Source organism: Triturus cristatus, chromosome 11 (assembly GCF_964204655.1).
Source record: "Triturus cristatus chromosome 11, aTriCri1.1, whole genome shotgun sequence".
Lineage (NCBI taxonomy): Eukaryota > Metazoa > Chordata > Amphibia > Caudata > Salamandridae > Triturus > Triturus cristatus.
The window spans coordinates 718,602,848-718,618,539 of NC_140594.1; the positions used below are offsets into that span (position 1 = coordinate 718,602,848).

The 15,692-nt window shown below is 47.1% G+C and overlaps 1 protein-coding gene across 1 annotated transcript in view; it reads right to left on the bottom strand.

The window, feature by feature from the left end:
- LOC146785372 (eotaxin-like) overlaps positions 1–15,692 on the bottom strand; it is a 265,592-nt gene that overhangs the window by 35,728 nt on the left and 214,172 nt on the right. Inside the window, exon 3 of the mRNA XM_085634366.1 lies at positions 15,150–15,227. Within this exon, the coding sequence (XP_085490492.1) occupies positions 15,150–15,227 (78 nt within the window). The remainder of the gene's footprint in view (positions 1–15,149; positions 15,228–15,692) is intronic.

Genomic DNA, 15,692 nt, shown 5'->3' on the forward strand with positions numbered 1-15,692 from the left:
TGGGATTCGAAACGCGTCGGCACTACACAACGTGGAGACTTTTGCTTTTAATTAAGTTTTCCCCAGTAGAAATGTTATTTGAATTGTCTCACTACTGGGCAGTGGCGGTTCACTGAGGGAGTGCTGTGGGGCCGTGAGACGGGGAGGGGTAGGGTGGGGGTAGTGGACTCGGACATACGAGGGACAGGGGTAAGGTAAGTAATTAAATAAATAAAACTATTTACCTTGCGCTTGCTGCATCGCCAACTCAGGGATGCAGCGAGTGCAAGGTAAATAGTTTTATTTATTTAATTACTTACCTCACTCCTGTCCATCGTATGTTCAAGTCCAATACCCCCACCTTGCCCCTCCCCTGCCCTGCCACTGCGCAGCACTCCCTCAGTGATCCACCACTGCTACTGGGCGTAATGTTTCACCTTCCCCCTTGGGTAGCAGCTTCTTGAATTTGTTTCACAATGTGGATGCTAAAGGTTGTCCTAGTAGCTGCTCCGTTTGTGAACTAAGACTGGTGTTATAATGTTTAGATAAATGTATCACGCTTCATGTATTGTTTGATACATCATATTTTTTCATCGCAAAGTTTGTATGTCTTTGTTTTATTTGTTGTCTTAATATGTATAATTTGTTCTTGATTGAAATGTATCCGCACTTACCTGACCCATGATTAAATGTGGAGTAAAGTGCACAGAACAAAGTAATAAATGCTTATAGTCAATATCAACTCAATTGATGGCCTTTAGTCTGTTAAATTGGTTTAGCAGCACTTAAATATGACGGCTAGGAGAAACCCCCCTCCCTTCTTTTACTTTTGGAAAGTTCGCATTTTCTTGACTTAGCCATTCAATGCCTGTGTCTGTCTTTGGGCACATGACTGGTTGTAGCTGACATTTGGGCTTTGTGAATACCTCCTAGACAGCTGCACCTAAGAGAGAGCTTAAGCGTGCCTGGATGGGCCGTCACTGATAGGATGAGAGGGCAGAGCTGGACCCAGCCCTACTTGAAGTTGAATAGGCTGTGTCTCACCACCACATAAAGGGCAGCATTCCCCCTATAGTTAGTCTGGAGCCAGTGCAGTGAAGGCAGGATCCTTGGGGACGTCATAGGGAAACCCTTTAGAAGCTTCTCCCGTGCTTTAAAGGCACAACTGGGTATAAATAATGGCCCTCAGACACCAACTTCTCAGCATACTTCTAGACCTGTGAATACTCTGCCTGGAAGAAGAACTGATGTGCTGTTGAAGGACTGCCACTTTGCTGGACGGCTGCGCTGCTGGACTACTTCCTTGCTGGTCTGCTACCTTACTGTGCTGACCTGCAGCCCGCTGCCCTCTTGCCTGGTTCAGAAGGACTGTACCTACATCTCTTGAACATAGAACCACAGACTGACTCCAAGGGCTAGTTGGCTGGCCTCCTGACTTGAGCCTCAGGGACAGAAGGTTCTAACAACCTTAACCCAGCATCTGGACTCTGCCATCTGCGTGTCTACTCAACCAAGTGGTGCCACCCAAGTCCTGGATCCTTGGAAGGGGGCCTAAGGTGCTCTTACAGATTCTGTGGATCTAGTGGATCTGATTCATTTCCACTGTTGCGTGGCAGATCCCTGAGCAGAAGCAACACATTGCTGCTACTGCGTGGACCATAACCCGCATCGCATCACAGCCCATTGCCGCATCGCACCCTCTGCGCAGGCTCTCACATCCTTCATGGTCGGCAGGCCTTGACAACGAAGCAGGACTCTGCATCACAGATTTACAGCTCTTCTGAACCGACCCATCACCTGACTACGTGGAACATCCTCAACTCCAGACTCCACATCATTAGCCTGACTGAAGGGATCGTCAATGATTTCACAGGATCTCGCACCGCAGCCTCACTGCTTCTCAGAAGCAATGCATCACTTTGGCTGTGTGATGCATCTTTGACATGTATCCTCACAATGCTCTGCAAACCAGGATTTAAGATACTTTGTTCAGCGGGCCTAACTGGGTGCCTGTAGCTGGTCCACAATCCTTCTTGGTTGGCCTGAACTTGTGAATTCACCCCTGCCTAGTATGACCAGATATCCACGGTTGACCCTTTGCACATTTTGCCACTGTTGTCACAAAAATGGTTAAAATCTAATAACTCCGGTTCTACTAATTTAATTTTTGTTGTTTTGGTCTTTTTTATTTATCAAAAATTGCTCTATTTTTCAAAACTGGTGTGGGATCCTTTTGTGATATGTTTACACTGTGTTACTGTTTGAAGTGTTGCACAAATACATTATACTTTGGCTCTGAGTTAAGCTTGACTGCTCCATGCCAAACTAACTGAGGGTTGAGCACAGGCTAATTTAGAGTTTACTTGTGACTTCATCCTGAGAAGAATTGTTGTTGCTGCTTGAAAAGTTATTCACCCCTCTCAACCAGTAACCCAATTTCTTATTCTGGGGTTCAGCGTTGAGGATTTGAACTTGTGTTTGTGCAGTGCCATAAGGTACATTTTGTGTTATACTACCACCTCACATAAAAATTTAAGTCCAATTCGCTTTTCTTTAAATTCTCCTTGATTGGCTACTTTTGTTTTTCTAAATCTACTCTCTTTGCTACCTGACTTCTGTCACCATACCTCCAGTGATAGAGTTTGAACTGGTCAACTTGGAAACTTGCACTGTGACTGAGCTCATGCAGTTCTGCCTGGAAAGGTGGCTCCCCACAAAGAAGAGCACCAAGACGTTGGAGCTACAGAAATCTCTGAGGGCCTGGTGGAAAGTCAACCAGTCACTGACAACCATAGAGGAGCAGGAGGATGACCAGGTTGAGTAGGATCATGACCAGGATATTGGTCCTGAAATGTTGACTTCAGTGGAGGAAAATGACCCCTCTCCTGTAGTTGAGCTCCCTGCCAGAGCAGAAAGCAGTGTATCCTCATATGGCCTTTACCAAGACGTGCTGGTGGACAGAAAGGTAGGGAGGGAGTTTCAAGCTGCAAATTAAACATGGAGAAATAACTGTCCCTTGCTGAAAAGAAACTTGCTTTGGAGCGTTGGCTCATGAAAGGAGCCTAAGATGCTGGAATTGAAGGTAAGACAGGCAGATTCTAGTTATGGTAGAGGCATACACTCAGTGTCTGAAGGAGATAAGAAGGCCCAGATACCCGAGGACCTGGTGCCCCGTTATGTGGTGGGAGATGATAATGACAAATGGTTTTCAGCTTATGATGTGACCCTGAGAGTACACAAAATCCCAAAGGAACACTGGGGAATGGTCTGTGGAACCATATGCCTCCAGTGGGAAGGGACACTCTTCTGACCCTAGAAGTAGAGGGTCAAACTAGGTAACCTCCATTAAAACTATCTTGCTAGCTAAATTTGGCCTTACTCCTGAAAAGTATTGCCAGAGGTTCAGGGAAAGCCACAATCAATCAATAAATCAATCATGGCATTTGTAAAGCGTACTACTTACCCGTAAGGGTGTCAAGGTACTGGGGGGTGGGGGAATGCTGCTACTGTTCGAAGTGCCAGGTCTTGAGGAGTCTTCTGAAGGTCAGCAGGTCTTGGGTCTGCCGTAGGTGGAGGGGGAGGGTGTTCCAGGTCTTGGCAGCAAGGTGGGAGAATGATCTGCCACCGAAGGTCGCTCTTCAGATACGGGGGACCACGGTGAGGGCGAGGTCGGCGGAGCGGAGTTGGCGGATGGGGGTGTAGAAGCTGAGTTGTCTGTTGAGGTACGCTGGTCAGGTGTTGTGGAGTGCCCTGTGTACGTGGGTGAGGAGTTTGAAGGTTATCCTTTTGTTGACGGGGAGCCAGTGTAGGTCTCTCAGGTGGGGTGTGATGTGGCTGTGGCGAGGGATGTCGAGGATCAGGCGTGCAGAGGCGTTCTGGATGCATTGAAGCCATTTCAGGAGTTTGGCCGAGGCTCCTGCATAGAGGGTGTTTCTGTAGTCCAACCTGCTGCTAACAAGGGCCTGGGTGACCGTTCTTCTCGTTTCGGTGGGGATCCACTTGTAGATCTTGCGGAGCATGCGGAAGGGTGTTGAAGCAGTAGGAAGAGACAGCATTGACCTGGTCATGGAGAGGGTGGAGTCGAGGATGACCCCTAGGTTGTGTGCATGGTCGTTGGGTGTTGGAGCTGTTCCCAGTGCGGTCGGCCACCAGGAGTCGTCCCAGGCCGAGGGTGCGGATCCGAGGACGAGGACCTCCATCTTGTCCTAGTTCAGCTTCAGTCAGCTATTCCTCCTCCATTTTGCGACGACCTTCATTCCTTCCTGGAGGTTTTTTTTGGCGGTGTGGGTCCTTGGTGTGGGAGAGGATCAGCTGGGTGTCATCGGCATAAGAGATGATGTTGAGGTAGTGCAGTCGGACGACGTGGGTGAGTGGTGCCATGTAGATGTTAAACAGCGTTGGGCTGAGGGATGAGCCCTGGGGTACGCCGCAGATGATCTTGGTGGTTTCGGAGTGGAAGGGGGGGAGGCAGAGGCTCTGTGTTCTGCAGGAGAGGGAGGAGGTGGTCCAGTCTAGGGCCTTCTCTTGGATCCCGACGTCATGGAGGCGTGTGCCTAGTGTGCGGTGGCAGACCGTGTTGAAGGCAGCTGACAGATCCAGGAGGATGAGGGCTGCGGTTTCTCCGTTGTCTAGCAGGGTCCTGATGTCATCGGTGCTGGATATGAGGGACGTTTCGATGCTGTGGTTGCTGTGGAACCCGTACTGGGATGGGTCCAGGATGCTGTTCTCATCGAGGTAGCGGGTCAGTTGTTTGTTGACGGTTTTCTCGATGACCTTTGCTGGGAACGGTAGCAGGGAGATGGGCCGGAAGTTCTTGAAATCCTTGGGGTCCGCCTTGGGTTTCTTGAGTAAGGCGTTGATCTCAGCGTGCTTCCAGCTCTCCGGGAAGGTTGCTGTCTCGAAGGAAGTGTTGATGGCCTTCCGGAGATGAGGTGCGATGGCGGTGTTGGCTTTGTTGAAAATGTGGTGTGGGCATGGGTCTGACGGAGATCCAGAGTGGACAGTGTTCATGATCTTGATGGTGTCATCATTGTTTATGTTGGTCCAGGAGAGCAGGCAGTTGGTGCGGGTGGTGGTCATGGGGGTGGAGGTCTCAGTGGTTGTCGGGGCAGTCGTGGCATTGAAGCTGTCATGGATGTCTGCGATCTTGCGATGGAAGAAGGTGGCCACAAGCTCCCAAATCAGTCTTGGGTGGATGTTTTGGACTATGCCAGTAAGGCACTAAAGGGATGGGTGAGGGGCAGCAAAGTCAATGATTATGACAGGCTATACAACTTGATTCTCAGGGAGCACATGCTCAATATTTGCTTTACAGAGCTGCTCCAGCACCTAGTGGACAGCAGGCTTACTGACCGCAGGAAGCTTGGTGAGGAGGTGGACCTCTGGGTTAGCATCAGAGTGCCCAAAATGCATCTGGGCTAGACTCCCAAAAGGCTGTCAAGGGCCCCACCAGAAGAAAGAGAGGGGAGAAAAACATAAAAATAAATAGTTCTCAAAAGATCCCCAAAATAATTTTCAAGGAAACAGTGGTAACCAGCCCCAGTCTGGAACCATGAGAAAGGAATTCTTTGAAAAACATACAGGGAGGTTTGTCCCACAGTGTAATGAGTGTTACAAATATGGGTACTTCAAAGGATACTTCAAATGTCCAAAGAGAACACATACACCCACTGGTGGGCAGACAACTGGGTTGGTGAACGTTGCATTCAGAGAGGAGTTGGCCCCAGTGAACTTTGGAGAGAAGACAGAAGTGATCCTACTGCCCTGGAGGATAAGGAGATTGTGCTAAAAGCCCATATACCTGCAAATACTTCTAAGTACAGGCAATGGGTCACCATCAATGGGCAGCAGGTGGAGGCTCAGAGAAACACATGAGCCAGCATGACTACTTTAAGTTGTCAGCTGGTGGCCTCAGAGTAGGTTCTCCTTAACACATTCTACCAAGTCATAGTCGCAGACAACCATGAGAGTCATATACGGGTGGATCTGGTTCCCTCTGAGTTGGGGGGCTTAGGTTCTCTAAAAGTAGCCGTAAGCCCTGCCATGCTTGCAGATTGTCTGTTAGGCAATGACCTGGAGCTCACAATCTGGATGGAGGTGGAGCTCGGGTTACTCTTGGAGATGTAGGGATGCCTGAATGGGTCTGTATGACTACATGGTCTATAGCTGCCCGGGAAGGACATCTAGGGTGCCTGGAGCCTGGAACAGTGGCCCAGGCAGCTGCCAAGAAGAGGGGGAGCAAGGGGCATAGGAAACCAGCCCCTGAGGTTTCCACAGTCGTGGTTAAGGGGGCACCTGAGGAGAATGCCTACCAGGGAGGACAGAGCCGCCCTGGGTGACCTACCTTAGCGCACTCAATGGCTAGTTGAGGGTGGGCCCACCAGGGAGGAGTTCTGCAAAGCACAGAAAGAGTCCCCACTCTAGAGGGCTTGAGGTGGCAAGCAGAGGCTCAGGCAGGAAGTAGTACCTCTGGAGATCACCTAATCTACTGGGAGAATTACGATCTATTAGCGATGGGTGGTAAACTCTGCTCCGCAGGTGGAGTTTGCAGTGTTTTGCAACTCTGCACTCCACTTGGAGCGTGAAGTTCTGCAAGAAACTCTGATTACTGTTGTGTGGCCGAGTTTACCTCCTACAAAACCAGAATGTACGGTTTTTATGTCGGTAGTTTTCCAAGCGACAATGGGATGCAATGGCTCCATGTCAGTGATTCCAAGATGTTCACGCCAACCTTGACCGAGCAATTCTGCTTTTCAATCTGGAACTGAAAGCATAAGATGTCCTAGCAGATTTAAGATTGATGTCTGCACAGTAGCAGAACAATCTGCATGTAAGCTTGTGAAATGCCCTCCAAATTTCAAGAATCACTGTAAACGTAACATAAAGTGATTTGTGGCAGGCTGTAAAGCACATTGGCAATACAGGCTACACTTTTGCCAAATGGGAGGGTGTGCCAGGGCCTGTAGCTTGCACAGAGGTGGTGTATCTGTGGTCACTCTACATCTATTTCTTTAGTCACCAGGCCCGCCCCTCGTCACCGCCTGTTGCTAAGGCCAAAGTGAAGCATGAGCATGGGACGTCATTTACCAGTTGTTTAGGTAACATGTGTAATATTCTATAGACTCTGTGGCCTTACTGGGACCGGTACCAAAAAGCAGCTGAGCCAAAAAGAGCAGCCTCTTCCCTGTTCGGAGCCTTCCTAAATAGCTCCAATGAGCCCCGGCGTTGCACCTTTCATTCTCATCCCCCAACCCCTGATCCCTGAACCCCGTATACCCTATTAACCTTCAACCGTTGTAGAAGTAGTGCCAACCCTATTGTTGATCAACGATGACTCAGACCACGCAGCTGAGTGTCAACATGTCCCCCTTGCCTTCCTCTTGGGCATGGCACTAGCCTAGGGCATGGCACTAAACTGGTGATCATGGCGCTACTGCCCAGCTTCAACAGGGCCCTTCGGAGTGTGATCTGTGCCAAGAGCAATGTATGGAGCTCAAAGGGGAGAATTTCACCAGTATAGGGGGGAAGAGAGTGAACTGGCCTTGTGTGTGTTTGTGAGCAAGCTATGAAGGGATAGTGAAAGGACTGTAATGTTAACATAGGTTGGACTAATGAGCAAAAGGGACCGTTTTTTGGTTATCAGTAAAGAAAATCATTAACTAATGGTGCATGTCTGGAAGTCGGGGAGCAAGGTTCAGTGCCTTGAGTCCAAACCTATAAGCAGGGATTTCTGTGTTGCAAGTAGTATACGTGATGCTTGGCTGAACATTTTATTAATGTCTTGAGATCTTCAAAAACTGTATGAATTTGTATATAGTTCTATCAGTCGCTGTACCTTGTCAGATGTTGCCATCCAGTGGGAGATCAGTGGAATGAGGGGGGGGGGGCAGAACTCCATGGAATTTCACAGTTTTTATGTTACTCTGTGGAGTATAACTCAGTGAGCTCCACCCACCTCTACTTCCTATATAGTAGGCCTACAGTTCCTAGACCTGGGGCAGCCTGCATGTTCGTGGTACCCCAGTGCTAGAGGATCTGCCTACTGGGTTTGGCTAACATTCCCGTGGAAGGGCATCTGGAGCAAGACAAGACCTTCACCAGGCTTGATGTCTACTTCTACTGGCCCAGAAGAAAATGATCTCAGATACATTCTGTAGGTCTTGTCCCACCTGACAGGCCAGTGAGGGGTCAGAGAAAAAGCTCAAGGCTCCCCTGAAACCATTACCTATTGTTAGCACTCCCTCTGAAACAGTTGGCATCAACATTTGTTGACCCTTGAGCCCAAAGACAGCTTTAGGCAAAAGGTTCATCCTGGTCCTGGTGGATCACACCACTCGCTACCCAGAGGCCATCCCTCTGAGGTTGGTGACTGCACCTGCAGCTGCCAGGGCCATGATGGGAATATTTACCCATGTGGGGTTCCCCAAAGAGGTAGTGTCTGACAGAGGTACTAACTTCATGTCTCGTACATGAAGTTCAGGTGGGATGAGTGTGGAATAACTTATAAGCTCTCCACATCCTATCACCCCCAAACAAACAGTATTGTGGAGAGATTCAACAAGACCCTCAAAGGTGTGATAGTTGGCCTTCCGGAGCCCAGGAGGTGCAAGTGGGATGTCCTCCTGCCATGCCATTTCTTTGCCCACAGGGAGGTGCCACAGAAGGGGCCGGGGTTTAGCCCCTTTGATCTATTCTATGGCAGCCCTTTTAGGGGACCTCTTAGCCTTGTCAGAGAGGGTGGGAGCAAGCTTCCAGTAAACCCACTCAGGATGTAGTCAACTACATGCTGGCCCTTGCAAAATGATGCATCATTTCTGGAAGAGGGCAAAAAGCAAACTTGAGGCCAGTCAAGAAGTTATGAAACTCTGGTAGAGTTCCACCCTGGCCAGAAAGTGTGGGTCATGTGCCTGTGGAGCCCTGGTGGACCTCAAGACCCCTAGAAACTGCTAACGGGTGCTTCACGTGAAGGGCCTCAAATCACACTTTGAGAGATCCGAAGTAAGCATGCTCCTGGTGACAGATGAAGAAGTGAAAGAGGAAAGCAAGCCTCTCCCTGACCTCCTGACTGTCCAATGGCATGAAGGGTGAGTGGAGGGTGTCAGCCACTCACCTTCTCTGGCCCCAGAACAGCAGAGTGACTGTTACCAGCTGCTGGGGGCATTTTCTTCTCTGTTCTCCCTCACCCCTTGACTCAGACACCTGTGAAACACTGTGCGTTGATAAAAATAGGATTTGCAGGTTGTCAGACGAGGTGAGGGACAGTATCAAGGAGGAGGTCACCAAGATGCTCATGTTAGGAGTGACTGAGCCCTCCAACAGTCCCTGTGGTGCTGGAACCCAAGGATGCCCCACCGGGTACCACTCCACAACTTAGGTTCTGTGTGGACTACAGCTTACTCAATTCTGTCAGTATGGCTAGTGCACACCCCATCCACCAAGATGATCAGCTCATCGACATGCTGGGCGCTGCCAAATTCCTAAGTACCTTTGATCTTACATCAGGGTACTGGCGGATGGCTCTGACTGAGAGAACAAAAGAGAGATCTGCATACTCAGTCCTAAAGGGCCACTCTCAATTCAGAGTGATGCCCTTGTGGCTTAAATAAGGCCCCTCCCACCTTTCAGAGGCTGGACAACAGGGTTTTTAGCTGGGAAGGAGGAATTCTGTGCTGCCTACATGGGAAACATAGCTGTCTTAAGCTCCAGCTGGGAGGAATACCTGTACCACTTTCGGGAAGTGCTTCAGGTCCTGCAGCAGGTGGGTGTGACTATCAAGGCCAGTAAGAGCCAGATTGGGCAGGGTTCTGTTGTATATATGGGCCACTTCGTGGGCAGGGGCAAGGTGCAGCCCCTTCAGGCCGAGTTTGGAACTTTGGGGCATCTCCCTAGACTGAGGTGAGTTCCTTCCTGGGACTTAGAGGATACTATAGAAGGTTTGTTAAGACATATGGCACCTTTGTTGTCCCCTTAACAAAGCTAACTTATAAGAAGCAGCCCTGAGAGGTGATCTAGACCGAGGCCTACCAGAAATCCTTTGATACCCTCAAGGAGGCCATGTGTACAGCACCATACCAAGGCTCCTCACTTCTCCAGGGAGATTATAGTGAATACAGATGCTTCAGACCATGGCATAGGGGTTGTCCTAGCACAGTTAAATCAGGAAGGCCTAGACCAACCAGTATCCTTAATTATCAGAAGGTACCTTCCATGGGAACAGAGATAGTGTGCAATTGAAAGGAGGCCATTATGTGATCTGAACATTGAAGAAGCTAAGATCATACCAGTTTGGGACCCACTGCCAGGTTCAGACAGACCACAGGCCCCTCAGATGTGCTCATACAAATAAGGGGTGAAAATACCAAACTGTTGAGGTGGTGCATCTACCTACAACAAATGAAATGTTGATGTGGTACACCGTCCAAGGTCAGACCATGCCACTGCTGATGGTCTAACCGGGTTCTTTTGCCTTAGTGTTGAGAACTCCCAAGGGGTTGAATAGTTCTCCCCACTTTAAGCTGGGGGAGACACATGTTAGAACTGTCAGCCTTAGGGTGGTCTTCCCCTTCACCCATTTGCCATCCTCTTACATGTTTGCTGATCTCGTTTTTGTTGGCCTTAGGACTCTGCACATTTTACCACTGCTAACCAATGCTAAAGTGCATCTGCATATTGCTTAAAACCTGGTAACACTGGCGTATTCCCAATTGGCATACTTAATTAGCTTATAAGCCCATGGTAAAGTGGTACACTTATTGTGCCACCCACATAAGTAGCCCTTTAAACATGTCGCAGGCTTGCCATAGCAGTTGTGTGTGCAGCTTTTAACTGCCATTTCAACCTGACAAAATAAACCTTTTGCCAGGCCCAAACCTTCCTTTTTAATATATATATATGTCACCCCCCTAGGGTACGCCCTAAACAGCCCACTGGGCAGGTTGAAGTGTCTTTAAAAAGTAGGATATGCACTTTAAAGTTTTACATGTCCTGGTATTGAAACACTCATAATCATTTGTCACTTCTGCAAGGCCTACCTCTCCCATAGGATAACATTGGAGATGCCTTATTACATTTAATACGCTGTAATTTCTAAATGGGAGAGGGTAATACGTTCATGTTTGGTGTCTTTGGAATTGTAATGAAAAATCCTAACTTATGATTAAGACGGATTTTAAATTACAATTTTGAAAATGCTACTTTTAGAAAGTTGGTTTTTTCCTGCTTTAGCTAATTAGTGCCTGTAGTCTATCGCTGGTCACATGACTGGGTGTAGCTAACAGGTGAGCTTTATGTATTCTTCCTAGACAGCCACACACAATATAAAGCTTAGGTGTGCCTGGATGGGCCATCACTGTCAGATAAGAGTGTGGAGCTGGACCAAGCCCTACTTGCACTTGAATAGGCTATGTTCTTACTCCACACAGAATGCTGCATACCTCTTGTAGTTTGTCTGGACCCAGGGCAGGGAAGTCAGGATGCCTGGGGACTTCAAAAGCTTCTCTCCCACTTCAAGGACATAACTGGGTATAAATACTGGACCTCAGACACCAACTCTTCAGCACACTTCTGAACCTGTGGATACTCTGCCAGGAAGAACTGTTGTGCTGCTGAAGCACTGCTACTCTCCTGAACTGCTGCCCTGCTGAACTACTGCCTTGCTGGACTGCTGCCTTGCTGTGCTGATCTGATGTCTGCTCCCCTCTTCTCTTGCCTGGATGAGAAGGGCTGGACCTACATCTCTTGAACTCAGAACCCCAGAGTGACTCCAAAGGCTTGTTGGCTGGCCTTCTGACTAGAGCCTCAGGGACTGAAGGCTGTAACAACCTTAACCCATCACCTGGACTCTGCCATCTGTGAGAGTACCCAGCCAAGTGGTGCCACCCCAGTCCTGGACCGTTGGAAGGGGGCCTAGGATGCTCTGCCAGTTTCTGTGGATCCAGTGGAAGTGGCACATCTCCTCTACTGTGTGGTGCAACCCCAAGCAGAACCAACACATCACCACTACTGCGTGGACTGGAACCACCACAAAGACCTTTATTGCATCACAGCCCATCATAGTTTCCGACCAGCAACTGCATGACAAATCCTCAGCATAGGCCCTCGCATCCCTCGTTGATGGCAGGCCTTGATGGTGATGCCAAACTCCACATTGCAGCTTTGCAGCTACTCAGAACTGACGCATCGATCCAAATTCCTGGCGCATCCTTGGTTCTGGATACCGAATCGCAAACCCTGGTTGACGGGATCCTCGAAGATGACTCAGAACCCCACACCGCAGCTTCTCCTTATCTCGGACCAACGTGTGGCTTTGGCTGCATGATACATCTTTGATAAAAATCCTTGCAACTCTCCTCAAACCAGGATTTAAGGTACTCTGTTCAGCAGGCCTAACTGGGTTCCTGAAGCTGGCCCACGTCTGTCACCTCAGCCTGAAATTGTGACTTTGTCCCAGTCCGGAACAACCTGATATCCTCAGTTGGCGCTTTATGCATTTTGGTGGTATTTCCACTAAAATCTCTAAAATTGAATTTCTCTGGTTCCACTAATTCCACCTTCATGATTTCAACCACAGAAACAATTAGAGATAGTATTGCTTTAGCTAACCCTACTAAAATGTCAACTGACTATCTGCGGCACAAACCCACTAGTCCTTGGTTTGTAGTACACTCAATTAAATTTCACCCATGAACCTTTTATTTAAGTGCAGGTCTGGCTCCCCCACAGGTCCAGTTCCGGCCTTGCTGATTCGCAGTTTTAAAGCCTTCATTTTTCCATCCTTCTCAACCTTCTCAATTTTCCTTTGGCGGAGGTAAGTGCTTTGGAGGCTTCTAATCCGGACCTAATGGTACCACTGTTATCCTTATAATCCTGCTGTCAGTTGACCTATTGGCTTGCTCCAGCCCAGCACAGTTCTGAAATAATTTGTTGCTTGACTGATTTGCTACTTTCTAGATTCAAATGACATCTTAGATTATACTCAGTTAAATGTCCCCTAATTGAAAAGGCAACATTGGTAGTTGTAGATGATCTGCTCGTGGAGGCTCATTGTGATAAAAGTCAATGCCCTGATATTAATTAATTTCTTAGCTAAAGTTAACAGGGTGGGGACTACAAAATTCTCATAAAGCAACCTCAAGAGATTGGGAGTACAGGCATAGCGCTTCACAGGTTTATATAATTTCTGTCAAGCATATCTCAGCAGATTCCTCACAGATGCTGTAAAATGTGATGCTCAGGTTCAAATGGACTCTCAAGGTCTTCTTTATGAGGAATCTCTGACTATTCTATTTTTTCATACTGTGGCGACTAGGAAAATAGCCATATCAACCCTCAGTCAGTCATCCCCCAGCTACTGACAAGACCTCTCTAATACGCCGGTTACAAGTCGTCCAAAATCCCATAACCAACCTGGCTTTAAACATTCCCTGGTTCAGCCACTCCACTCCCCTTCTGAAACCCTTCACCGGCTTCCTTTATGGGCTGGTATAATGTTCAAAGTTCTATGAATAATACATAAACCCATCCATGGTTTCACACCAAAGCTTCTAAATAAATAGAATATATAACTGTAAGATTTCTTCACTCTGTGAGTAAAGATCTACTCCATATCATCACATTTCACTGAACTTTCCAAGTTTTTGGGATGATTTCTATTCTGGCACCATCTATGTGGAATTTGTTTCTGAACACTTTAAAAGTCATTGAAGGTCACAAAAATAGATGTTTGAACAGTTTCTGTATGAACCAACAATTGCTGCTTCTCAATTGTTTGAGTGTTTTAGCACTAAGAGACTCACTCAGGTGATAGTGAAGTTTATTGAATGCAAAATCAAACGAAATCAAACCCTTAGAGGATGTTTATTATAATACAGCTTTAATTTGGCCATACAGCAACATGGGAATAGCAACAAAATTAGTGTGCTGTCTTGTGCTTAGTTAAAGACACTATAAAAATGAGGCAACAGAAGTGAAAGCATAGGTTGCAGTGGCCACACATCTGGGCCAATTAGCAATGTGGCATGGCATTTACAGCTCTCTACCTGTAATCACCATAATGGCCTTCTTTAGGGTTCAACAGCTGGTATGTTTGCCTGCTTGAGAAGCAGAGGGATTTACTGAGCTACCCTTGTGGAAGATAGATGTCTGTATTTACAGATCTCTACCAGGCACAGTCATGGTCACACATGTGCAACCTTGGATTTCAGCACCTCTTAGTGAGCAGAGTAGTAAGCAGTTTATTCCTGAAAAGTCAAAACAGGAAAGCTGCATTGTTGAGGGATGACAGCCAAATAACTCTTCACTGTGCAAAACTCAGGGCCAATGTATTTCTAAAGTTAGGTAAAGCAGAGGCCTTATGAATCCATCTGCAGAGCACAGTTCAGACATTGTATTGCATTCTGTGGATACTAATAAGACACTTGGGGCCTCATGTAGGTAGCGTACCAGTTACCACTTCTTAAATACCGAGCCGTACCGACTCGGTATTTAAGAAGTGGTAACTCGTATGTAGGTAATGAGTCGGTAATTTTTACCGATTCGTTACTAGTCGGTGATTACCGAATCGGTATTTACCGATTCGGTAATGAGGCATACCTTCCCATTGATGGGAAGGTATGCCTCATTACCGAATCGGTAAATACCGATTCGGTAATGGGGGGAACACATACAAGGGTGGCAGGGTGTCACATTGACACCCTGTTGCACCCCTGTTTCGGCCATGTGTGCACATGTGGCACACATACATGCCCTAAGGGCATGTATGTATGCCACATTGCACACTGCTACGCGGGTAAAAATGCATGAATACATACATTAATTATTTACCACCAACTAAAAGTTGGTGGTAAATACCGACTCTAAAACACACCCACACACTCCCCCTACATCTCGATTTTGCTGTCGGAATTTACCGAATCGGTAAAATTACCGATTCGGAAAAGTTACCGATTCGGTAACATTACCGATTCGGTATTATTACCGATTCGGTAATTTTACCGATTCGGTAAATTCCGAAAGCAAAAATTGTCCCCCTACATACCATTAGCCAAAATACCGGTCGGTAACGGTAAAATTACCGAAAATCGGCCGTTACCGACCGGTATTTGGCTACCTACATGAGGCCCTTGGAGTTCTATAAACAGGTTCCATAAATGAAAATGAAGAGAATCACTTACTTTAGTTCTTTCAATTTCTGCTTAACCCAGCGGACTTTAGGATCAGAGCAGATGGGTCCCATCACATTTGTGTAAAATCTAGACCAAAGGAATGAAACACACAGACAAGTTCATAATTGCATATTCTATCAATTCAACAAATCTTTATTCGATTGTTACATTATGAAAGATACACTTCAATAAAAGGATAAAGAGTATATGTGAGACAAAATAATAAAAGAAAAAAGGAAAAAAGAAACCTCGAAAAGGGTCCAGCCCTAGAGGTCATACTAAAACCAATAGCATAACGTAGCAATCTTCCAAGTTTTATAAAAGAATAAAACGAATAAAACTAAAAATAACAGGGCGTAAGTACATATAAATTCTGAAACTTAAAATACTAAGGGTTAGTCCTCTTAACTAAGACCCTGAGAATAGCCCAGGACCAACTTAAAAATTTAGCCAGAGCAATAAGTATGTCCTCTCAGGTGTTAGTTCTCAAAATGCGCATTGCTGTTTTATGTGATATGGTGCCTAAATTTGAGCAAATCGGCTTAAGCCATA